Here is a 26,217-nt window from a genome sequence, read left to right as displayed (position 1 = left end):
CACATTGCCAGGTTGTAAAATCATAATCATAAGAATCTTTAGAAGACGTTCCAAATCCAAGAAGCACTTATTTCATGAACCTTGAGCCAAAAAAACAGTGGAATTTTCTTCGTTCTTGTTTTGAATTATGAAACTTAAGATTTTGTAATCTGCAACTTCACTATTTCTAAAAATAATTTTCAGAGCTATATACAGGGTGTCTCAAAAAAACAGGGAATAAGGGTCTACGGACTCTTCTGTAATCGGATTTTCAAGATTGAGACCATTTTAAAAATCTATTCACAATTTTCGATTAAATAAGCCCAATGTTAGGCTTATATATGTAAAAATAACAATTTTATATGCTCCTCAAGTTTGCAACTGGAGCGAGTAAATTTAGTAAAAATAGAGATAATCTCCGTTTGCACATGAGGGTCTCTGCAGACGCAAGGGCGGTTTTAGAGGATTTAAGATAAGGGGGGGGGGGTAGAACCTATATAAATTTTACCCCTCCCCCCTCTGTAATCTTGTAAAGAAAAAATTCCCCCCACCCCTCTATTTAAAATGATCTATTTACCTCTCTAACCCTACAAAAATTACAATTTCTTCATAGTATATAGGGTATATAGTCTTAATAATCCATTTATCTATTTAAAAACGATATAAAACCATATTATTGATTGAACTTTATACTCTACATTAACATTATATATATCATATCATATTATTCTAATGAAGGGAGAATTATTTTTTATTTTATTATTATTTTATTATTTTATTCTTGCTAATTTGTCTTGCAGGAGACTCAAAGTAGTTTCTATGCTTATTTTTAGAGTTGAAAATAACCAGAAGAAGGCTGAACGTAAATAAAGGAATTTTTGTTCATAATAAATAATAATAAGAATATCCTTTTTTATTCCAATCTACAACAATTTAGTTTTCTTGAAATAAAGGCACTGTTGAGGCCAGACTCTTCGGGTGCATGTCGCTATTCTTCGAGGTTGACCAATTAACCTGTCGGTGGTAATAGATGAGAGCATTGAGCAATTTTTACATCACAAAGTTTCAGAGGTCGATAAAAATTTGATAAGTTTTGACTAATGTGCATTTTTCTGAAATGCCGAGTACAGCAAAGCGGAAAACTTGGGTTATCACTGATGTATTTTATAGAGGAGGATATATATGTTTATTTTTAAATTTTTGTCACTTTCAAGTAAATTTTATTATTTATATACATTATACATACATAAAAAAACTATAGTTTAAATGAGAGATGACTTTGTAAAAATCGAGGGGTGTATACCCCCCCCCCCCTAATTTCTCTCAGTGGGGGTAATGGACTGCAACCCCACCCCCTGAAACCGCCTACTTGTTTGTAATCGGATTTTCAAGATTGAGACAATTTTTATATCTGGGTTCAATTTCCGATTTAATGATCCCAATTTTAGGCTTGTAGATCTAAAAATAACATTTAACATTTAATATAAAATTGTGAAAACGGAGATTTTACTTTACTTTATACAACGCTCTAGTTAGAAACTTATAAAATTGTTATTTTTAGATTTACAAGCGTAAAATCAGACTCATTGTAAAGGAAAATTTACGTAGATATCAAAAATGGTTTCAATTTTGAAAATCCAATTACAAGCAAGTCTGTGGATCCTTAAAAAAATTGTGCAAATGGAGATTATCTTATTTTTATTAAATTACTCACTCCAGTTGGAAACTTTAGGAGTTTATAAAATTGTTATTTTTAGCTCTATAAGCCTAACATTGGGCTTATTGAATCGGAAATTGTAAATAGACTTTAAAAATTATCACTATCTTGAAAATCCGATTACACACGAGTCTGTATACCATTATTCCCCGTTTTTTATTGGACGCCCTGTATGTATAATACATAAAGGGAAGAACATAGACGACATACGTTCTACAGTTTTCTGTTCCTGCATTGACCTTTTGATCTATTTTCTTTTGTAAAATCAAGAATTTGTTCGAGAATAAATTTTCGAAAATTGATTGAAAACAATTTTATATTGAGATGGATCTTTTGTAAGTAGATAATTTGTAATTTTTTTTTTGACGTGTTTATAATTTTTTAATTACTACAAGAGGTGTACGAAATGTGAGCATGTTTTTGCCCTAATTTTATTTGATATTTCTATAAAAACGCGGGATTTTTTTTCTTCATGGAATAGGTGGAGTCCTTTAAAGGTGAAAAAGATATTTCATTTAACATTTAAACAGTTTTAGAATTTTTGAAGACGTATAAAAATTTGGAATAATTGTTACGCTTACGTTATGGTTTTTAATAGTTCCATTTCACTTAAAAATTGATTTTCGATTTATCGGTTAAACTGTTTGCTATATAACATCAAATAATTATAAGAAGGCTTAAGTGTCGTATTTATATTTCACAGTTTTCTGGCTCTCACTTAAATGGTTTTCAATAACCTACTCTATATACATAATTGTTTTTGTTTTCAGATGATTTTAACCGGGTAGTGCTAGATCCTGAGGAGGGGGTTCTGGACTCAGATTATATTAACGCCTCGTATGTCGACGTAAGTTTTTACCAAACTGATTTTATCATAAATCATTCCAGGCGTAAATAGTACTAGGTTCATTTTCTATTTCAACTTTTACTTGGGGCTCTATCTGTGAGCATCTTCTCTTAATTTGTACAATATAAAAAATTGCAGATGCTACAAAATTCTAATCGGTTCTATCATAATTTAATATATAACATATATATTAAAATGTCTACATTTTGTATTCAAAAATAGAAATTTTGAATTTTTATTTCAGCTAATCATTTTCCCTTAATGAAATCTATGGATGCAAGGACTAATCTATTCTGCAGTAACCAACTGCTCCGTCTTTAAACTATGAAATCTATGGATGCAAGGACTAATCTATTCTACAGTAACCAAACTATGAAATTAAATTGAAGCTAATCATCAAAGTAGAATAATCATACTGAGTGTACAGATATACATTATGCAAGAATATATGAGAACTTGATATCAAGCAATATTCAAGAAAGTTGATAGTTTAAAGGGGGAACGCTTGATTTACAACGGTATCCTTTAAACCTTTATCTGATCAATATATCTGATCAGGATACCGTCCCTTTTCTAGTTTTAAAAGTTTTAATTTGGACAATTTCCTCCATTGTTCTTACAGACAGCAGAAAAACACAAATCACTTATATAGAGTAACCATAATCGAAAATAATACATTTTTCAAATTTAAAGTCGTAAATATCTCATTCATTTTTGCTCATATAAAAGGTACCGTTGTGAATAGGAAATGTCACTTTAAAATAATTCTACAGTTAAATGATATTTTAGAAAAATATTTGTTTACAGAGCTTGGTTCAGCCTAAGGCCTATATAGTGACCCAAGGTCCTACTGAGTCCACTATGCCTGACTTCTGGAGGATGGTTTGGCAGGAGAGAGCTTCATGCATAGTCATGGTCACAAGAACATTCGACTTTATCAGGTAGTTCATGGGGTATATGGAGTTCATGGAGTTCATGGAGTTCATGGAGTTCATGAGTTCATGAAGTTTGGGGAGTTCAGGAAGTTCAGAGAGTTCAGAGAGTTCATGGAGTTCAGGGTGTTTAGGGATTATCATTGAACAAAAATCTCGAGTTTCCTTTTTGGGGTCTTAACATTTGTGTAGATTTTGATTTTGCACTTAGAGAATACATAGTGTTCATTGAGTACGGGGAATACATGGTGTTCCTGGAGTACAGGGAGGTCATGGTGTTCCTGGAGTACAGGGAGGTCATGGTGTTCCTGGAGTACAGGGAGGTCATGGTGTTCATGGAGTACGGGAATACATGGTGTTCATGGAGTACAGGGAATACATGGTGTTCCTGGAGTACAGGGAATTCGTGGTATTCCTGAAGTACAGGGAATACATGGTGTTCCTGTAGTACAGGGAGGTCATGGTGTTCATGGAGTACAGAGAATACATGGTGTTCATTGAGTACAGGGAATGCATGGTGTTCATGGAGTACAGGGAATACATGGTATTCCTGGAGTACTGGGAATACATGGAGGTCATGGAGTACAGGGAATTCATGGTGTTACTGGAGTACAGGGAATACATGTTATTTCTGGAGTACTGGGAATACATGGTGTTCATGGAGTACAGGGAATACATGGTGTTCATAGAGTACAGGGAATACATGGTGTTCCTGGAGTACAGGGAGGTCATGGTGTTCATGGAGTACAGGGAATACATGGTGTTTCTGGAGTACAGGGAGGTCATAGTGTGCATGGAATACAGGGAATACATGGAGTTCAGTGAATTCATGGAGTCCATGTAGTTTAGGGAATTCATGGAGTCCATGTTCATGGAGTCCATGTAGTTTAGGGAGTCAGAAAATTGCATTTAAATTCACGTCATAAAACTTTTCTGAGCTTCAAAGTTTTAACTCGATAATGTGAAGAAGTTTATATTCAGCAGCAGCTTTAAATTAAGGTATGTTGGAGCAGCAAGCTAGCTTCATAATTACAAAAATCCGCTAATATATGCAGAAGCAGCAATCTAATGTTTTCTTCTAAAAGTTAAATAATTTGCTAGACTACGGAAGAACGGTGAGGAGAGGAAAGTTATTCAATTTCACTACACAGAGTGGCCTTGTCACAGCAATCCTTTTAGCAATGCACTACTGGAATTCAGAAGGAAATCTATCATTTAATCTTTAATCATTATTTTCACACGAGTTCACAGGGAAATCTGAAAAAAAATTTTAAATCTTGATTTCAATGTTGTAATGTTATGACTAAGCTAATCGATAACTTCGGCGCCATTTTTAAAACTTATGATTAATTGATTGATTGAATGAAGACGAGTGCGGCAAGTTATGAATCAGCATCCAGAGACACAGGATGGTCCAGTCATAGTTCATTGCAAGTAAGTTGAATACTTGTTGAGAGCCGGGGGGTTAAAAGGTTTCTTCTCTTTACAGGAGTCAAGAATCCTTTCATTCCAATTTTCTCATCAAATTAAACAAAAAAGAAAAAGTAAAAATGTCTCACACCTCAGCCTGTATCTACAACTAGAGCGTATTGGATAGATATACAAGCAGAACCAATCCATTAATATTTTAATGTTGGTTCAACCTACACCCCCGTATTTATCCTTTAACGACTTTTAAGGGAGAATGAGTAATATTATTAATACAGTAATAAATAGTAAGGTTTTTAAAATTTAACATGAAACTTTTGACATTTGAAATACATCCATACATCTTTAATGAGTTTGGAATGAATCATAAAAATAACTGACCTTCATTCCCCTTCATAGGGAGGATAATTTCTCATCCTCCCTATTATCTATTTTCCCTGTTATCCATGGGGCTTGTTATTTAATCCCCCGCGGTTAATTATTTCGTTGAACAGGACCATTGATATTTAGTTAGTTAGTTATTTCGTTGAACACGACCATTGATAGGTAGTTAGTTAATTATTTCGTTAAACATGACCATTGATAGTTAGTTAGTTTGTTATTTCGTTAAACGGGACCATTAATATTTAGTTAGCTAGTTCTTTCGTTAAACAGGGTCATTGTTAGTTAATTTGTTATTTATTTCGTTGAACAGGACCATTGATGGTTAATTAGTTTGTTATTTCGTTGAACAGGACCATTGATAATTATTAAGTTAGTTATTTCATTAAACAGGACCATTGATAGGTAGTTAGTTAGTTAGTTATTTCGTTGAACAGTACCATTTACATTTAGTTCGTTAGTAATTTCGTTTGAACAGGAAGATAAAACGATAAACTACTAATTAACCGGGAGTTTTCATTAGGATATATAAATTGAAGCCTACCTCGATCTGTTTGGGTCTATAAAGTCAAAAAAAAAGGTGTTGAAGGCCCTCGGTTGATTGTATTTATCCTAAGTCAATTATTCTCCCTTCCCCTCCTGGTCAATTACTAATTGAATATATTTTCAATTTCTAAAAACTCGAATTCGAACAATGGCATGTTTAAAATGTTTCTTAATTGGGAACTTCTAAAAAGAGGCAGGTTTTTTCAAATATTTTATGTCAAATTAAATTAAAAATAATAGTTGATCACATAGATCCAGACTGCTTTTACCTCACTAACTCAATTATACTTTTTTGTAGCCCTAGACATGTAAATTTTACAACTTTAAACTTCTTTTTTAAGCTTTGGTATTTAAGAAGTCGTTGAGTTAAACGAAATTCTTATAGATTTTTGCGTTAGAGTTCTGGCTTTGTTAGAATAAGAAATAATATGATCTCCCCTTTTCTTTCTGTAATGGGACTACTGTTCCTACAGTTAGCGTAGTTTTAAGTAATTAAGGTACCCTTAAAGATTTATCTGATCAATTATGAATTTATATCAATGTTTATAGTTTTGAAAATTAATTATTTTGAAATATAGGTTCTAGGACACTTTTACTGCAGGAAAACATATGGGAATTTTCAGAATTAAACACTGTTTTTTTTCTAGAAAAAATACATTATCCCCCACAAAATTGATCAGATAAAGATTTAAAGTGTCACATTGTGAATCAGAAATTCTCTTTTTTTATATTTTCATTATCTAGTGATGGTGCTGGGCGGAGTGGAGTATATATAGCTATAGACGCGAATATAGAACTGTGCGAAGAGGACGGAGTATTTGATGTTTACGGATATCTCAAGAAAATTCGTGGATTAAGACGTGGCCTTGTAGAAACACTGGTAGGTTCCATTCATTTAGTAGGATTAAAGGGACGGTCTTCGTGATTGCAACTTACTCTTTATTGTTGATAAAACGTTATGTCGTTTCGACAGTTTGAACATTTGTTTATTTAATCCCTTTAGAAATGCATAATCCTTTAGGAAGCCCTAACTATTAAGATGTGTGGTTCAACGGATTCAGTTTTGGATGAAATTTAAGAATTTTGAGAAATCGCCCGATCTGAAGCCACACAAATTTGTTCTTCACGTGGATGTCAAGTTACTGCTTTCTCTAACAAAATTTCCAACCTCATGTTGCACAGCTATTAATAAAGTTTGCAAATAAAAAAATTGAATAGAAATTACAGTTGCTTATAGCTTTCTTATCATCGAAAATAGAGAAAAAGTTAAATTGACGAACACAGTTCCTTAGAATTCGAACATTTTTGCCCGGAAAGTTGACCAAAATTTAAAAAAAGATCATTAAAAAATTTGTCTATACACAAACCACATGAGAGTCGCAGGCAAACAATATAATATTGTATTAAACCTACAGACCTAACCTTTCTCCGGGGCAATATTACTGTATTAACCCTCCAGACCTAAACTCTTTCCGTGGCAATAATACTGTATTAACCCTCCAGACCTAAATTCTCTCCGGGGCAATAATACTGTATTAAACCTTCAGACCTAAACTCTCTCCGGGGCAATATTACTGTATTTACTCTCCAGACCTAAACTCTCTCCTGGACAATAATACTGTATTAAACCTCCATATCCAGTCCTAAACTCTCTCCGGGGCAATAATACTGTATTAACCCTCCAGACCTAAACTATCTCCGGGGCAATAATACTGTATTAAACCTCCAGTCCTAAACTCTCTCCGGGGTAATAATACTGTATTAACCCTCCAAACCAAAACTCTCTCCGGGGCAATAATACTGTATTGAACCTCCAGTCCTAAACTCTCTCCGGGGCAATAATACTGTATTAACCCTCCCGACCTAAACTCTCTCCGGGGCAATAATACTGTATTAAACCTCCAGACCTAAACTCTCTCCGGGGCAATAATACTGTATTAACCCTCTAGACCTAAACTCTCTCCGGGGCAATAATACTGTATTAAACCTCCAGACCTAAACTCTCTCCGGGGCAATAATACTGTATTAACCCTCCTGACCTAAACTCTCTCCGGAGCAATAATACTGTATTAAACCTCCAGTCCTAAACTCTCTCCGGGGCAATATTACTGTATTAAACCTTCAGACCTAAACTCTTCCGGGGCAATATTACTGTATTAAACCTCTAGACCTAAACTCTCTCCATGGAAATAACACTGTATTAAACCTCCAGACCTATACTCTCTCCGGGGCAATAATACTGTATTAAACCTCTATACTAAACTCTCTCCGGGGCAATAATATTGTATTAAACCTCTATATTAAAGTCTCTCCGGGGCAATAATACTGTATTAACCCACCAGACCTAAACTCTCTCCAGGGCAATAATACTGTATTAACCCTCCAGAAATAAACTCTCTCCGGGGCAATAATACTATATTAACCCTCCAAACCTAAACTCTCTCCGGGTCAATAATATTGTATTAACCCTCTAGACCTAAACTTTCTCCGGGGCGATAATACTGTATTAACCCACCAGACCTAAACTCTCTCTGGGGCGATAATACTGTATTTAACCTCCAGACCTAAACTCTCTCCGGGGCAATAATACTGTATTAACCCTCAAGACCTAAACTCTCTACGGGGCAATAATACTGTATTAACCCTCCAGACCTTAACTCTCTCCGGGGCAATAATACTGTATTAACCCTCTGGACCTAAACTCTCTCCGGGGCGATAATACTGTATTAACCCTCTAGACCTAAACTCTCTCCGGGGCAATAATACTGTATTAACCCTCCAGACCTAAACTCTCTCCGGGGCAATAATACTGTATTAACCCTCAAGACCTAAACTCTCTCAGGGGCAATAATACTGTATTAAACCTCCAGTCCTAAACTCTCTTAGGGGCAATAATACTGTATTAACCCTCCAGACCTAAACTCTCTCCGGGGCAATAATACTGTATTAACCCTCCAGACCTACACTCTCTCCAGGGCAATAATACTGTATTAACCCTCCCAACCTAAACTCTCTCCGGGGCAATAATACTGTATTAACCCTCCAGACCTAAACTCTCTCCGGGGCGATAATACTGTATTTAACCTCCAGACCTAAACTCTCTCCGGGGCGATAATACTGTATTAACCCTCCCGACCTAAACTCTCTCCGGGGCAATAATGCTGTATTAACCCTCCAGACCTAAACCCTCTCCGGGGCAATAATACTGTATTAACCCTCCAGACCTAAACTCTCTCCGGGGCAATAATACTGTATTAACCCTCCAGACCTAAACTCTCTCCGGGGCAATAATACTGTATTAACCCTCCCGACCTAAACTCTCTCCGGGGCAATAATGCTGTATTAACCCTCCAGACCTAAACTCTCTCCGGGGCAATAATACTGTATTAAACCTCCAGTCCTAAACTCTCTCCGGGGCAATAATACTGTATTACCCTCCAGACCTAAACTCTCTCCCGGGCGATAATACTGTATTAAACCTCTATACTAAACTCTCTCCGGGGCAATAATACTGTATTTACTCTCCAGACATAAACTCTCTCCGGGGCAATATTACTGTATTAACCCTCCAGACCTAAACTCTCTCCGGGGCAATAATACTGTATTAATCCTCCCAACCTAAACTCTCTCCGGGGCAATAATACTGTATTAACCCTCCAGACCTAAACTCTCTCCGGGGCAATAATACTGTATTAACTCTCCAGCCCTAAACTCTCTCCGGGGTAAATTTCTAGAAGGCCGGATTAAGGTTTAAAATATAGGTTGAGAACTTGTCACAAAACATGTCTCCTACACTGGTTCTGGTTCATCCGCAAAACTATTAACCAGAATTTCGGGTGTATATTTTTCAAATTCCTCCCAGTGCTGCGTAGGGACCGGAGAAATAAGATTGAATAAACTAAATTGAGGCTTAGCCACAAACTCAAATTTTGTAATCCCAATATCTGTTTAACCTTATGGCTTTATATTTCAAACTTAGATTATTTGATCTAACAGAATTCAAAGTTTGAAATATCTGAGGATATTGGGTTACAAAGAAATTGGGATTAGAAAATCAGAGTTTGTGGCAAAGACTTAATTCCTTTGGAAAGAATTGAACAAAGGATGTAATCTTTTACTTTGGCATATTTTTGTAAAAAGAGGTTTTTAATGTATTACAGGCTCATCATGATTTTAGAATGAATTGGGATTTTCACTTGCTGATTTGTGAAATTTATGATTTCAAACAAATGAAAATGAAATTAATTTTGAGGTTTTGGAAGATTTTGAAGAATTTAAAACCAATTAAACCTTCCTACAACGACAGACCCCCTCTTGTCTATCTCTCTCTATCTCTGTATCTCTCTCTATCTATCTATCTATCTATCTATCTATCTATCTATCTCTCTATCTATCTATCTATCTATCTGCTCCAACCCTTACGCTGAGTATCCTCCATCTATCTATCTATCTATCTATCTATCTATCTATCTATCTATCTATCTATCTATCTATCTATCTATCTATCTATCTATCTATCTTTCTATCTATCTATGGTTTAGGAACAATATAAGTTTATATATGACTGTCTGGAAGAGTACTGTCGAGGAATTGACTCAAGGTTCCCCGTATCACAGCTTGCCAACAAGATCAAAGAAAAAACCCAAAAAGACAAAAAGCATAAAAAGAACGTCTATGCCATGGAATACGCGGTAATGGGTTTGTGCCCCCTTGTACCATGTATTTTGTTTGACCCTGAGAACCTATTGCAATCTAACAACATGTATACAACTAAATATAGATAATCAAGATCCTTCACCTTTTTTTAATAATATTTTTTACTAAAACTGATTTTAGAGCCTTCGCTTAAAGGAATTGTTTATTGTTACAATGATGATGTGCTTCAAACGTTGATGTCGTTTTTAGCATTTAAAAAATAAAATTTTAGAAAGTTTTTAGTTCTTTAATGATTTCAAGGGAGAAATAGTTTTCAGTTTCTGGTTGAAAAAGGTGAATCTCGATGAACAATAAACAGTTCCTTTAAATCAGTTTTAATCACCACGACACAAGTATAAGGCCTTGAACCAGTTCGAATCCAAGGTTAAAAAATAATGTTTAAAGGTTTAAACCTGAAGTACATGTTGCATGCACAACACTGTAAACAAAATCACGATATTTAAACATTATTTTCCTCGACCACTTAATAATTAACTACAGCTCCAAACATGTTCCTCAGATCCTTGAAACCTTGAAAAATATAATTTTAAAATCCTCGAAAAACCTTGATTCGTCTGTTTGAAGGCTGCACCCCGCCCTCCCTTGTCCCCGTGTTAGTGTATATGTGTGAGGGTGTATATGTAGGAGCAGTACAAGTTTGTGTATGACACCCTGGAGGAGAGCGTGGTGTGCGGGAGCTCACACTTCTACGTGCAGGAGCTCTCCGACCGACTAAAGCAGAAATCCGTCAAGGATAAAACAAAAAAGAAGAAAATGAATGAGTATGAGAAGGAGTACGCTGTAAGTAAATAAATGGCTGGGTTTCATCATTTTTAGTAAAAAAAAGTTTTTTTTTCTAATTTTTGGACTAGTTGAGTTCTCAACAATTTATATTTGGGTTAGAAATTAAACAAATTTTATTGTGAAAAGGAAATGAACGCTTGTCAACCTGCTATTTTTTAACCTTGAAGATTTTCGCCCTAAATTACTTTAAGCTAATATGGAATGGTCTAAATTTGAAATATCAAAGGTTGCAAAGATCTAGGGATTCACATAAAAAATATGTTTTTTTTTTCAATTCTTGTAAAATAAAAAAAAGTTGATGCATTTTTCTGTTGCTTTCGTTTTCCGTGTTGTTTTTTATCATTTCATTTGAACTGGGGCAGGTTCAGTTTTTTATTTGTAAAATGTGTTTAACACTAGAAAACAGGTGTCAACTCATTTATTCAAGTTTTGCATGAAGCTAGAACTTTGTCAACTCATTTCAACATCGTTTTCAACAATTTTTAGCAAAAATATTTCCCGCTTCGTAAAACTCTACATCATGAGATCTTTGCTCTTTTTTCTGTTTTAGGTTTGAAAAAATTTTAACGTTTTTTTTGTTTGTTTGCTAGTTGGATGGTTTTTCAAGGTACATGAGGGAAACTTTACAAATTAGAATTTTAATCATGTTTAATTTTTAAGAATCTTGAGAATATTTTTGAGTCGTGTCATACTAGGAATTCGAACTGAACGGTCACTGTGGAAAGATAAAGAATTTCAGACATTCCGGCTTTTTCCTCAACTTAGAAAGAATTTTAAAATTATAGAAAAACATACTTGTTTGGTCAGTTATAAATAGATTTCAATTTGTTGTGTTTGTCAGGTTGTTGAATTAATGTTAAATTGTTGTGCCAAAAATGCCAAAAATGCCAAAAATGCCAAAAATGCCAAAAATGCCAAAAATACCAAAAATGCCAAAAATGCCAAAAATGCCAAAAATGCTAAAAATGCTAAAAATGCTAAAAATGCCAAAAATGCCAAAAATGCTAAAAATGCCAAAAATGCTAAAAATGGAAGCTTCTATATCAACTTTCTTGACGTCAAAGCATTCCGATTTTTTCCCTGAACGTTCAATCTTTTGTAAACATTGTTCTCAATGAATTGTCCTGATGATGCACTGAGGGGTGAGGCTGAAACTTAAAATATTCAGATTTATTGAAACTGGGTTAAAATGGAATATTTAGGCTCACATCAGTTCATAATTAAAATTTTTAATCGTATTTTTCATAAAAACTTTTTTCTATTTTTCAGTATGTAATTTCATTTGATCTTTAATTTGCCTTTTTAACTTTTTGTTTGTTCAGTTTGCTGTTTCTTCTTATTTTTAGTATTAGTATTAGTATTTAGTTGTGCAGTTTTATATAGGCGCGCAGTTGAATAATGATAATAAATTAATAATTATTTTAAAATTATCATCACTGAATTTATTTTTAACAATTAAATAATTTTTTTTTGTGAATTTCTGTCATTTCTGTTTTTAATGTATTTGTTACTTAAATGTTTCTGAGGATATTGAGCTAGATATCTAATATCTATGTAGTCCAATGTCGTAGGCATTAGATATTTCAAACTTCGTATTCTGATAGATCTTAATCTTAGTTTGATATATCAGAGGTGTACAACATCAGGTTGCAAAGATAAAGGGATCAGAAAATTTGAGTTTTTGCAAAGATTCAACTCCTTAATCTTTTTATGTTCATTAATAATTAATTGGTGGATAAGGTTTAAAAATTGGTTTAATTAGTTTAATTTTGAAATATATCACGATATCAAGGATTCACTAGAACACAATTTTATATTATAATGATAAAGTAATATTATTTTATATTATAATGATAAAGTGATATTATTTTATATTATAATGATAAAGTAATATTATTTTATATTATAATGATAAAGTATCTATCTATCTTTCTATCTATCTATGGTTTAGGAACAATATAAGTTTATATATGACTGTCTGGAAGAGTACTGTCGAGGAATTGACTCAAGGTTAAGTAATATTATTTTATATTATAATGATAAAGTGATATTATTTTATATTATAATGATAAAGTGATATTATTTTATATTATAATGATAAAGTAATACTATTTTATATTATAATGATAAAGTGATATTATTTTATGTGATACCGCTTAGAAAGCTATATTAATACAGATCTGTTTTTTTATCATTTAAAAAAAAAATCTGAATTTTTTATAAAATTGTTTATTTTATTATTAAAAGTTTTAAAGAAAGCATTGTCAGATTTAACAAATTCTTAACAAAAAGAGTATTAATTGACAATATTTTAAAATACATATTGAGGAATGGCTAAAACATCTAATCCATTAAAAAGTTCAATCTAACAAAATATAAATGAAATCATTCAGAATTAGTAAATAATAATTGTGCTAAAAAACTTTTAAAAATATTAAGTTTTGAAAATCTTTAAAATCTTATATATCAGAAACATTTGTTTTATTTTCCAAGATATTTCGTTAAGAGCAATATCATAATTTCTTTTCTTTTTTGTCTAAAAAGTGAAAAATAAAATGTTCTGGTAGGTATAATGGTGTTCTGTGGAAAAGTATCTGGTATCAGGGTATAATGGTGTTCTGAGGAAAAGTATCTGGTATCACGGTATAATCATTAAATATTACGTTAGCTGATCCATATAGCAGGGGGAAGGGGAGGGGGAGCAAGAGGGGAGCAACTACGACTCGAGCCGTTTTTAAATCGCCGGCTCTGAAGACTTAGATAAAAGTGCTACCTTCGATGTTATCTTGTATTGAGAAATAAATGATATCACAAAGAAAAATGCAAAGGAATTAAGTTTTTGCCTCAAACTAATTTTTGCAACCTGATGATGTGAAACTTTTATATTTCGAACTTAGACTTTTTGATCTAACATATTTCATAGTTTAAAATATTAAAGGTTTACCACATAGGGTTGCAAAGATATAGGGATTAGAAAATCAGAATTTGTTGCAAAAATCCATTTCCTTTAAAGCTGCAGGATATCTTCAACGTAAGACCAAAGGCTGAAAAAAATCCGCACAGTCTTCTCTGAAGTCTTATTATTTGTTGGTAACCCTGTATATAATACTAAACTCTGATATTATTAAAATTCATACTTTGTGAGAAATACAAAAATGTTTTTGTATTTTAAACATAAGATATATAATTTGTACTCTGTACATTTTACTTCCTTCTTTTCGATTTAAAAGAAAAAAATGTAAAATTTGTGAACGATGTAAAATACTGTCAAAAAAAAGATAATTCTGTTTTTGTGCTCTTTTTCTATGTTTACATAATGCATGTGTTATTTAGTTAATTATAGCTTTAGAATTTAGATTGCATGAATTTTTTTGATTTCATTCTATACATATGTACATATAATTGTATTATGATATAAAGTGTTAAAGTGAATTTAAATTCTATGGATTATGTAAACAACTCCAAAAGTTGAAAATTTATTTTGCTCTTAAATACATGGTCAAAATATTTCTGTAACCAGACTCCAAGGTTTACTATTGGTGACTGTGCAGCTGGGCATAGAGCTGATAATAGAGATAAAAATAGAAACGTTCTCATTGTTCCACGTAAGTTTTTTCATCCCCATCTCTATTTATTCAGTATTTTAAGCATTCATCGTCATCCCTTTTTTTTATTTTGACGCATATCCCTAATTATTCAAAATTTTAAACATTCATCCCCATTCGTAGTAAAATACTTTTCATTTTGACCCACATCCCTAGATATTCAATATTTTACATTTTAATCATCAAAAATTTTCATATTTTCATACCCATCTCTAGTTTTTAATGATTTACATTTCCACCGCCATTCCTAATAATTCTAAATTGTAACTTTTCATTCCCATCCCAATCCCTATTTCAATACTATTTATATACTCGATCCCAATCCCTAGTTTCAACACCCCTTTCATCCATCCCTAGTTGTTCCATTTTCTTCCCAGATATTAAAGATTAATCTGTTATTATAATCTTGTTGGCTCAGTTTCATTTGCCATAATACTTTTGCCATAATACTTTTGCCATAAGTAACACTTGCCATAAGTCACACTTGCCATAAGTCACACTTGCCATAAGTTACACTTGCCATAATGGTTACACTTGCCATAATTACACTTGCTATAATTACTTTTGTCATAATTTTCTAATTTCTAAAAAGATGAAAATCGGTCTTTTTTTTATTGCAAATGCGGGAAATTTTCCCATGAAAATTCCCAACTTTAGTTTTCTCATTGTTTTAAAACAGAACAGTTGACACAACTTCAGCTCCATATTTTCTCACAATGGAGGACCCTTTGGTGACCTTTGAGACCACAAGTAAGGGTAAACCAATGGTTCTCGAGACAGCAACAACTACACCTATGTAGCCAATGCCTCGTCTACAGAAGTGAAATATTGGAAATGTTCGGTTAAAATGTGCTCAGCTAGAATTCGAACCCGAATTTCTCCCTCCAACCTATGAGAGGATTGCTAACATTGTCCTACAGTATAATACTCTTCCCATAGAAGAGTGCCTAAACCTGATAGCTCATGAACTGTCTCTGTATTAGATTTGTAATTTGTATTCAATTTGTAATTGTAAAAGAAAATATAAATAAACATGTTTGTTAATTCAAACCATATTTAATTTTAATTATGGCAAGAGTAATTATGGCAAATGTAATTATGGCAAGTGTAACCATTATGGCAAGTGTAACTTATGGCAAGTGTGACTTATGGCAAGTGTTACTTATGGCAAATGTATTATGGCAAATGTAATTATGGAAAAAATAATTATGGCAAAAATATCATGGCAAATGAAACTGAGCCATCTTGTTTTTTAATATTAAATTAATGTATCAATATAATTAATAATTAGTTTGTAATTAATTAACATCAGTTCTATATAATTAAGACCTGATTAAAATATTGATCCTAATCTCTAATTTGTTATATCTATCGTCATCCAAAACTAATTTATTCGAAAATTAGATAACAACCTCAGGGGCGTATTCAGAAAATTGTCCAAGGTGGGGTCTAAATTTTTTTCTTACCAGGGGGGGCTCAGCACCCTTAGGGGCATGAAAACCCCCTGAAATCAATAGATTTCACTGGTCCAGGGGGGCTTAGCCCCAATAGCCCCCCCCCCGAATACGCCTCTGAACAACCTGTTTCTTCTTACTAAAATATTTCTATTTTCAGCTGATAATTTCCGGCCTTACATCACATCCTTCCAGGGAAATAACTGCACTGATTATATAAACGCAGTATTTGTTGACGTAAGTAAAATCTTTAGACAAAATATGAAAAACTGTTGACAATTTATTTCAAAAATTGCAATTAAATTAAACTCGTAAGATCTAAACCTTCTAGGGTTTGCTTCCAAAAGGAATTGATCACAAGTCTGAAACTGTAGTTTTCTAATCCTTACATCTTTGCAAACTTATGTCGTAGACCTTTGACATTTCAAACTAAAAAATATGCAGCTTTTGATCGAATAGTCAAACATTTTGATATAATGAAAAGGCAATTTACATCATCCTGTTGCAAAGAAAGAGGGTTAGAATATAGAAATATCGAAGAAAAATAATTAGTTCCTTTATTTTGACGGTTATTTGGTCGCTAGGTGTCTCTGCTTACGATGCATCTGGAGTTACGCGTGGAATAGACTCCAACGACACCTAGCGACAAAAAAATCGTAGTTTTAAGTACATAATATATGAGCAAGTAAAAAATATTATGAAATACCAACTATATACAAATGCAACGAAAAATTATCGATGATTATAGGTTGTAATATCTGAATGATTTGTGCGGAATTAAATTGATTTTTTTTATGATCCGAGTCGAATGCTGTAACTTTCTGAATTTGTATGGACGCCGCGTTTTTTGGTATGAGTCGTTTTAAACAATTTTATCCTGATAGACGCAACAGATAGAAGTAAGATAAGTACCGATCACCATCGATAATTTTTCATTTTTCGCGAACACTCCCTTTCATAGAGACTGAATTTTATTTAAACACCACATGTGCATTGCATATTAGCATAGCCCAATTTTTCAATGGCATTAGCATAGCCCAATTTTTCAATGGCAATAATGTTAAAAAGTAGACCACTAAATTTAATGTTAGGGGTCGTTATCTAAAAGATAATATCTATCACTTTATATAAATGCCAATCCGTCTATCTATCTATCTATCTATGTAAATATCTATCAATCTATCTGAATCTACAGAAAAGAACACTACAGTTTCCACCAAGTTTTCAAGATGAAAAACTAAACCTTTTGAAAAGAAAATATTAAAGATAAAGAACTTAATAATATGTCTCTTCTAGTCCTTCATTAGTCTTACTGATTTAGTCATCTAGTCCTAAACGTATTTAACTATCCCTGTAGAAGTTTACTTTTTCATTATTCAAAAGTTTCAAAAGTTTCAAGTTTCAAAATTTCAAGTGACCCTGAATTTACAATCCAGATTTTAAACTTTTTCTGATCTCACTGTTTTTCTAACTGAAAATTAATAGTTTTTAGTCGCAGTTTTTCTACACATGTGAGCAGAAGAAAACAAGAAAAATAATTGACAAACTCAATTTTTTTTCTTTATATCCATCCAAGTAAACCACGAAAAGAAAATATAGATATTCCACAGTTTAAAAACATCTGTCTCTCCCATTGTTACTTATTAACTGTTTAAAGGATACCGTCACGAATTAGGTAAGGAACTCTTGAAATGGCGGATAGCTTGGAATTACGTTGACAGTCCCTTTAATTCTTGAAGTCCTATTTTCCTGCAGTCCCTTTAATTCTTGAAGTCCTATTTTCCTGCAGTACCTTTAATTCTTGAAGTCCTATTTCCTGGAGTCCGGGAGAAAATATGTATTTTAGAAACCCCTGGAATGTACAGTTTACCATGAACTTAAAACTAAACTACATCAAACTACATCTTGAAAAGAGAACATTTGGCAGTTTTACAGAGTAAAATACGACATTTTTATTTTGTTTCAAAGAGTTAAGTGTGACATGTTTAATATGGTTTTAAAAAGTAAAGTGCGACATGCTTGATGTCATTTCAAAAAGTAAAGTGCGATATGCTTGATATGATTTCAAAGAGTAAAATAAAACATGCTTGATATTATTTCAAAGAGTAAAGTGTGACATGTTTGATATGGTTTTAAAAAGTAAAGTGCGACATGTTTGATATCATTTCAAAAAGTAAAGTGCGACATGCTTGATATGATTTCAAAGAGTAAAGTGCGACATGTTTGATATGATTTCAAAGTGTAAAATGCAACATACTTGATATGATTTCAAAGAGTAAAGTGCGACATGTTTGATATGATTTCAAAGAGTAAAGTGTGACAAGTTTGAAATGGTTTCAAAGAGTAAAGTGTGACAAGTTTGAAATGGTTTCAAAGAGTAAAGTGTGACAAGTGTGATATAGTTTTAAAGAGTAAAGTGCGACATGTTTGATATGATTTCAAAGAGTAAAGTGCGACATGTTTGATATGATTTCAAAGAGTAAAGTGTGACATGTTTGAAATGGTTTCAAAGAGTAAAGTGCGACATGTTTGATATGATTTCAAAGAGTAAAGTGCGACAAGTTTGAAATGGTTTCAAAAAGTAAAAAACAACATGTTTGATATAGTTTTAAAGAGTAAAATAAAACATTTATAAATGGTTTCAAAGAGTAATATACGACATTTTACAGATAGTTTCAAAAGAAATTTTACGATATTTTTGATATAGGTTTCATACAATGCAGTTAATTGAGAAGGTTCCTCTTAATATCTAATCTATGTATATATATACATATATTTATTTATATATATACATATGTATAAAGTAGTGTTTTTGTTTGTTTGTATGTCTGTTCATAACTTAGAAACCCCTTGACTGATTTGTCTAAACATTTAAACCAGTTAAACCAGGGGGATGTTCTTAGTTTAAAATGTCTGAATTGACTGGGTCGAATATTCTAGAAAAAGTTTAGTTTCCTGGCAAAGTTGAGTTTCCAGGCTAGTTTATCATATAACTGAGTCAAAGTGTAATTATTGAACTAGAAAAGTTTATGATAAAGTTGTAAAAAGTTTGATGTATGATTTATGGCGAATGAATGGTCGGACTCCAGAATATGTATTTCTGAGTTAACCATAAAGGATGAGACTGTAATGACGACTCAAAACGTTTAAAATATGACAAATTTTGGTTTCTGCCTTCAATTTAGTATTTTAATGTTTTACTAAATATATATTAAGCACATAAATAATATACTATGTAGATAAATATACAGATAGAAAGNGATCGATCTGATGACGCAAATACAAGCGTAGTTTTAAATATTTAAAAATAAGGAGATTAGACTGCAGGACGGATATTGTAAAAAAAATACGGAGATGCGACTGCAGGACGGATATTGTAAAAAATACGGAGATTAGACTGCAGGACGGATATTGTAAACAAATTTTTTTTATTGTTTTTGAACTTTTGAAAGGTTACTCAAAAATCTTTCTGGTTTTACGAAGGAATTATGTTTTTGCCACGAACTTTGATAATCTAATCCCTATATCTTTGCAACCCGATGTTGTAGACCTTAGATTTTTCAAATATAAAACGTTTTTTACTTATATTTTTTTTAAATAAGTTTTTTGGCAAGTTAACGAACGTATTGTAACAGTTGAAAACCATTAAAATAATCTTGTGTAAAAAAACATAAGATTTTAATTATCAAATACTAAAGTTATTGTCTTAATATTACCTTGAATTTGCCTAACAAAATTTAAGATTTTTAATCGATTGAGCGAGATCGGGTTCAAGTAAATGACTATTAACGGTTGAAGGATTTAAATGATCCAAAAATTCAAGGTTCTACAATTCAAGGATTTGCTTATCAATTCACACTTCAATCTAAAATGGGGACTGCTCTACTTAATTTGTACCGGTTTGACCCTATCCCCGCACTGTACTAAGATTAAATGCGCTCCATAAATGGTTATATTTGAATAGAATATTTGAATTTTTTTTCTAGAAACCTCTTTGTAAATAACTTTGATAATACTTTTTTCAGGGATACACACACCCCCTAACTTGTCAAGTCACTAAGATTCATTTATCTTATAGCATGGGGTTGTTTCATGGATTTCTTTTAATTCTTTTTTACTAGAAAGCTCTTTGTAAATAATTTTGATAATACTATCAAATTTTTCAGGGATACACACACCCCCGTGAGTATATTGTAACTGAGTGGCCTGTAGTGAGTACATGCAGTGATCTCTGGTCCCTGGTCTACGATCATGATTGTTCTGCAGTAGTTGTACTTTGTAACCCCTCACCAGGGGTCAGTAATGTAAGTACTTTGTAACTTTAAAAAATAATTCATGGACAAATATTGTTCATTATTTATCATTATTATTATTATTGTTATTATTATTTTCATTATATTATTATATACTATAATAATTTATTAAGATTATTAATATTTTTAATTTAAAAAACATCAGTAATGTTTGATAGCTAAAGAATCGCTGCATTGTGTTAAAATGGCAACAGCAATAGCAATCAAATATCGAAGATGAGTTGAAACTCGTGTTTTAATTCTCATTTCAACTTTTAACCAAATCCTGGATTCCAGTATGTTGTTGTACCTTCTAAATGGCCCGAAATATCAAGAATTTGGTCACGATTTCAATTTTCTCCATGTTATCACAATTTATGAAATATCTTTCTACTTTTTTACGATCTAAAGAACTGAAAAAATTGCAAATCTTTGTATTATGATAAAATTTAGGACAATTTTGCTGCTGTGACACTTTCTAGAATATAAATAGTTTTAAACAATTCATCAGATACATGATTCTGTTTTTAGCGGATAATTTTTCTGTATCACCCTAAACCAACAGCACTAAAATATCAGGCTTTTTGAAGTTATCAAATTGTACAAAAACTCTTATCAATTTAAGTTAATTTACATCGAGAAATAAATCTAGCAAGTAAATCATGTTTTTTTTTATAAAAATTGATTGTGTCCCATAGTTTGGACATAATGCATAGCAATGACGACATTCTTCAAGAAACTCAAAAGATCAAACTTTAGCATATTTATCATGCATAACAAAGACGACATTTTTCAAGATACTTTCAAGCTACTCAAGAGATATAAATTGACATTTCAAATTCTAACCTCAAAAGGCCAAAATATTCACAATTATTGAGATATTTTTGTTAAAAATAGTGGAAACTCAGTTAGAACTTTTAATAAACAAATCGGCGAATCTGTTTATCATCAATTCTAGAAAATGTTTACAGGTTTCGAAATCTTAAATCTTACCTTAAATCTAATCATGAGTGATGCTTGAAAAGTGCGAATTGAACATATTAATTCTTTGCGTTTAAATTCATTATTTTAGTCAATAATTAGCTTTTGTATTTAATTTTCTCAAATGTGCCAGTTTGGTCAAGTAACAACAGAAAATACGTTTTTTGTACAATTTTATAAATCCAAGAAATCTGATATTTGAGGTTAGTGTCAAGCTTTTGATTTTACAGTTCACTGACAGAAAAAATTGTGTGTTTAATTCTAATAATGTTATTGATATAGTGTCATTATTACATCATTATTTATTCATTGCCTTTTGTTTAATAGAGTGGATAAGTAGAAGTTTTTCTAAGAATCCAAAAATATAATATTTAGTCCTATCCGTCCTTTTGTAAAATATAATATATTAGTCCTATCCGTCCTTCTGTAAAATATAATATATTAGTCCTATCCTTCCTCCTGTAAAATATAATATTTTAGTACTATCCGTCCTTCTGTAAAATATAATATTTTAGTCCTATCTGTCCTTCTGTAAAATATAATATTTTAGTCCTATCCGTCCGGCCTTCTGTAAAATATAATATTTTAGTCCTATCCGTCCTTCTGTAAAATATAATATTTTAGTCCTATCCGTCCTTCTGTAAAATATAATATTTTAGTCCTATCCGTTCTTCTGTACAATATAATATTTTAGTCCTATCCGTCCGTCCTTCTGTAAAATATAATATTTTAGTCCTATCCGTCCTTCTGTAAAATATAATATTTTAGTCCTATCCGTCCTTCTGGCCAGAAAACCAGAAATCTAAGAAGTATGGACAAGTGTTTACAGTGGAATATGTTTCTCACAACCATTATCCGAATATTAGGTAAACTGGGATAAATATTTTTTATTCTGACAAAAACTTGATTTTTTAATATTAGAAACTACTATTTAAGTAATCTAGACTTAAGGAAAAAGAACAATTTCTTGCTAATCTAATCTGCCAAGGTTACTAAAATTTGCTCCCGCCGTTTACCCGCACTTGAACAATTTTACCGGGAAACTAAATTTTCGCTATTAAAGTCGACTCATTCAATTTAGAATCTTAAAATCAAGTTAAGGACATTCCCGTGGGTCTCCCGAGTTCCCCAATCAAATTTTGAGGCAAATCAGTCCAGGGGTTCCTAAATGATCGGACAAACAAACACACAGACTGACAAACAGAGATTACAACTTTATATTTATAGATTACTACATGGTATTACCTTGGTATCTTGTTTCATATGAGAAAGTAAATTTATTTGGTTTCATGCAATTCAAAACATTTTTGTTCCAGTAGTTCATGTGAAATCCATGTCAGATTTCAATCAATTTTCTTAAAAGAATTGAGTTTTTGCCACAAAGATAAATGTTTTACCCTCTAAATCTTTACAACCTGATTGTGTAAACCATGATATATCAAACTTGTACACTACTACATATATGGACTAGAATTTATAAATTGAAATATCAAAGGTCTACGAATACAATTAAAGATATAGGGATTAGAAAATTCGAGGTTGTAGCAAAAACTCAATTCTAGTTCAAACATTTTTATTTTTCAGATCCTGGATCTTCAAGATCAACAAGAAGATTGTTTCTTTAACAGAGTTGATGGCTGGAGTTAAAGCTCCAAGCAAAACTTGTCAACTGTTCCAACTCATGTGCTGGCCACAGGTAGTTATATACTGGATACAGGTAGTAATATATACTGGATACAGGTAGTAATATATACTGGATACAGGTAGTTATATACTGGATACAGGTAGTAATATATACTGGATACAGGTAGTTATATACTGGATACAGGTAGTAATATACTGGATACAGGTAGTAATATATACTGGATACAGGTAGTTATATACTGGATACAGATGGTAATATATACTGGATACAGTTATATACTGGATAAAGGTAGTTATATACTAGATAAGTAACATACTGGATACAGGTAGTAATATAATGGATACAGGTAGTAATATACTGGATACAGGTAGTAATATACTGGCCACAGATAGTAATATATACTGGATACAGATAGTAATATACTGGATACAGGTAGTAATATGCTGGACACAGGTAGTTATATGCTGGATACAGGTAGTTATATACTGGATACAGATAGTAATATATACGGGATACAGGTAGTTATATACTGGATAAAGGTAGTTATATACTAGATAAGTAACATACTGGATACTGGTACAAATATACTGGATACAGATAGTAATATTCTGGATACAGATAGTAATATACTGGATACAGGTAGTAATATACTGGTTACAGCCACAGGTAGTAATATACTGGATACAGATAGTAATATATACTGGATACAGAAAGTAATATACTGGATACAGGTAGTAATATACTGGATACAGGTAGTTATATACTGGATACAGGTAGTTATATACTGGATACATGTAGTAATATACTGGATACAGGTAGTAATATACTGGATACAGGTAGTAATATACTGGATACAGATAGCAATATATACTGGATACAGATAGTAATATACTGGTTACAGGTAGTAATATAAACTGTATACAGGTAGTAATATACTGGTTACAGGTAGTAATATACTGGATACAGGTAGTTATTTACTGGATAGAGGTAGTAATATACTGGATACAGGTAGTAATATATACTGGCCACAGGTAGTAATATACTGGATACAGGTAGTAATGTATACTGGATACAGGTATTAATATACTGGATACAGGTAGTTATATACTGAATACAGGTAGTTATATATACTGGATACAGGTAGTAATATACTGGATACAGGTAGTTATATACTGTAGACAGATAGTAATATATTCTGACTACGTTTTGAAAAGTAACTTGTATGCTATGCAATTGTTATATCTTTGCTCTTAAATAAGCTCTTGTATTTGTCTAGGGATACAAGGTGCCTACCTCGACAAATGCTCTGGTTGAACTTATGAATATGGTTGAAAGATGGAGACAGAGAACTGATTATGGACCTGTCGTAGTTGTTAGTCAGGACGGTATATCCAGGTTAGTTCTATAGTTAGTCAGGACGGTGTATCAAGGTTAGTTCTATATAGTTAGTCAGGACGGTATATCCAGGTTAGTTCTATATAGTTAGTCAGGACGGTATATCCAGGTTTGTTCTATATAGTTAGTCAGGACGGTATATCCAGGTTAGTTCTATATAGTTAGTCAGGACGGTATATCCAGGTTTGTTCTATATAGTTAGTCAGAACGGTATATCCAGGTTTGTTCTATATAGTTAGTCAGGACGGTATATCAAGGTTAGTTCTATACAGTTGGTCAGGACGGTATATCCAGGTTTGTTCTATATAGTTAGTCAGGACGGTATATCAAGGTTAGTTCTATATAGTTAGTCAGGACGGTATATCCAGGTTAGTTTTATATAGTTAGTCAGGACGGTATATCCAGGTTAGTTCTATATAGTTAGTCAGGACGGTATAGCCAGGTTAGTTCTATAGTTAGCCATGACAAAATATCCAGGTTAGTTCTATAGTAAGTCAGGTCGGTATAGCCAGGTTAGCTCTGTAACAAATATAGTAATAACACCGATATCTTTGAAACCTGAACAAACCTGTAAATATATTACGTTATAATCACCTGACCGTATTATCGGTCAATTTATACTTCATCTGTACCTTATAATTAAATTTTAGTTGAATATAGACTCTGTTTACGGGCGGTTAGAACTACCATTGCCAGTGGCGTAAATAAGGGGGGTTATTGGGGTTATTTACCCACCCTAGAATCCTGGGGGTAATTACCCCCCCCCCCCTAGAATCCTGGGTTTGATTATCCTTCCCCCCCCCTAGAATTTGTTTTTAAAAAAAGGTTGATTTTAAAATGTAATCTATATATAAATTTGGCTTGTCTGTTTGTTTGTTTGTTTGGGTGTCTGTTTGTTTGTTTGTCTGTCTGTTTGTTTGTATCCAATAAACGTCAAAACGGCTGAACCGATCGGGCCCAAATTTTTTGTGGGACATCTAGGGACCCCAGGGAAGGTTTATGAATGATTGAAATTTTAAATATTTGTCTCAATCAAAATTCGATCTTCATTAAATTTTTTAAAATTTTGAAAATCCACGAAATTTTTTGTGAAAATCCGCGAATTATTTTTGTTTTGTTTTACGATGTATACAAAGAGAACATTGTTCACAATTAATTTAGAAGATGGGCGCGAAGCGCCCTTTAAGGCTAGTATCTTTAAAATTTGCACGACAATAATTTAAATGTGATGATACTTAAGATATACCAGATTTTAAGGTCAACATATTCTAGATGATTCTAATTTCTAAAGTAATAGTCGATGGCATTACAATTAGATGTTTTTTTTAATAGAAAAAAAGTGTATGGGCAATTAAGAATATATTTAAACTTTAAATAATGTCATTTCCATATTAGATTTATTTAAGATCTTAACACACTACATTGACGACAAGAAACTTTTAGAAATTAGAAATAAGCAGAGGCGCAACTAGGGGGGGGGGCGGCCGCGCGCGCGCCCTCCCCTAGCACCTACACC

General features: G+C 32.4%; 1 protein-coding gene across 1 annotated transcript in view; it reads left to right on the top strand.

The window, feature by feature from the left end:
- Positions 1-26,217, top strand: part of LOC111701668 (receptor-type tyrosine-protein phosphatase kappa) — a 57,898-nt gene that overhangs the window by 26,588 nt on the left and 5,093 nt on the right. Inside the window, exons 7-20 of the mRNA XM_023473059.1 lie at positions 2,467-2,543; positions 3,351-3,484; positions 3,687-3,798; positions 3,924-4,315; positions 4,577-4,678; positions 4,844-4,909; positions 6,575-6,710; positions 11,171-11,330; positions 14,839-14,934; positions 16,549-16,625; positions 20,555-20,692; positions 22,430-22,527; positions 23,246-23,357; positions 24,583-24,701. Of these exons, the coding sequence (XP_023328827.1) occupies positions 2,467-2,543; positions 3,351-3,484; positions 3,687-3,798; positions 3,924-4,315; positions 4,577-4,678; positions 4,844-4,909; positions 6,575-6,710; positions 11,171-11,330; positions 14,839-14,934; positions 16,549-16,625; positions 20,555-20,692; positions 22,430-22,527; positions 23,246-23,357; positions 24,583-24,701 (1,819 nt within the window). The remainder of the gene's footprint in view (positions 1-2,466; positions 2,544-3,350; positions 3,485-3,686; positions 3,799-3,923; positions 4,316-4,576; positions 4,679-4,843; positions 4,910-6,574; positions 6,711-11,170; positions 11,331-14,838; positions 14,935-16,548; positions 16,626-20,554; positions 20,693-22,429; positions 22,528-23,245; positions 23,358-24,582; positions 24,702-26,217) is intronic.

The sequence above is a fragment of the Eurytemora carolleeae genome, unplaced genomic scaffold (genome assembly GCF_000591075.1).
Source record: "Eurytemora carolleeae unplaced genomic scaffold, Eaff_2.0 scaffold294, whole genome shotgun sequence".
Lineage (NCBI taxonomy): Eukaryota > Metazoa > Arthropoda > Copepoda > Calanoida > Temoridae > Eurytemora > Eurytemora carolleeae.
The sequence above is the reverse complement of the archived record's forward strand: the minus strand, read 5'-3'. Positions and strand labels throughout refer to the sequence as shown.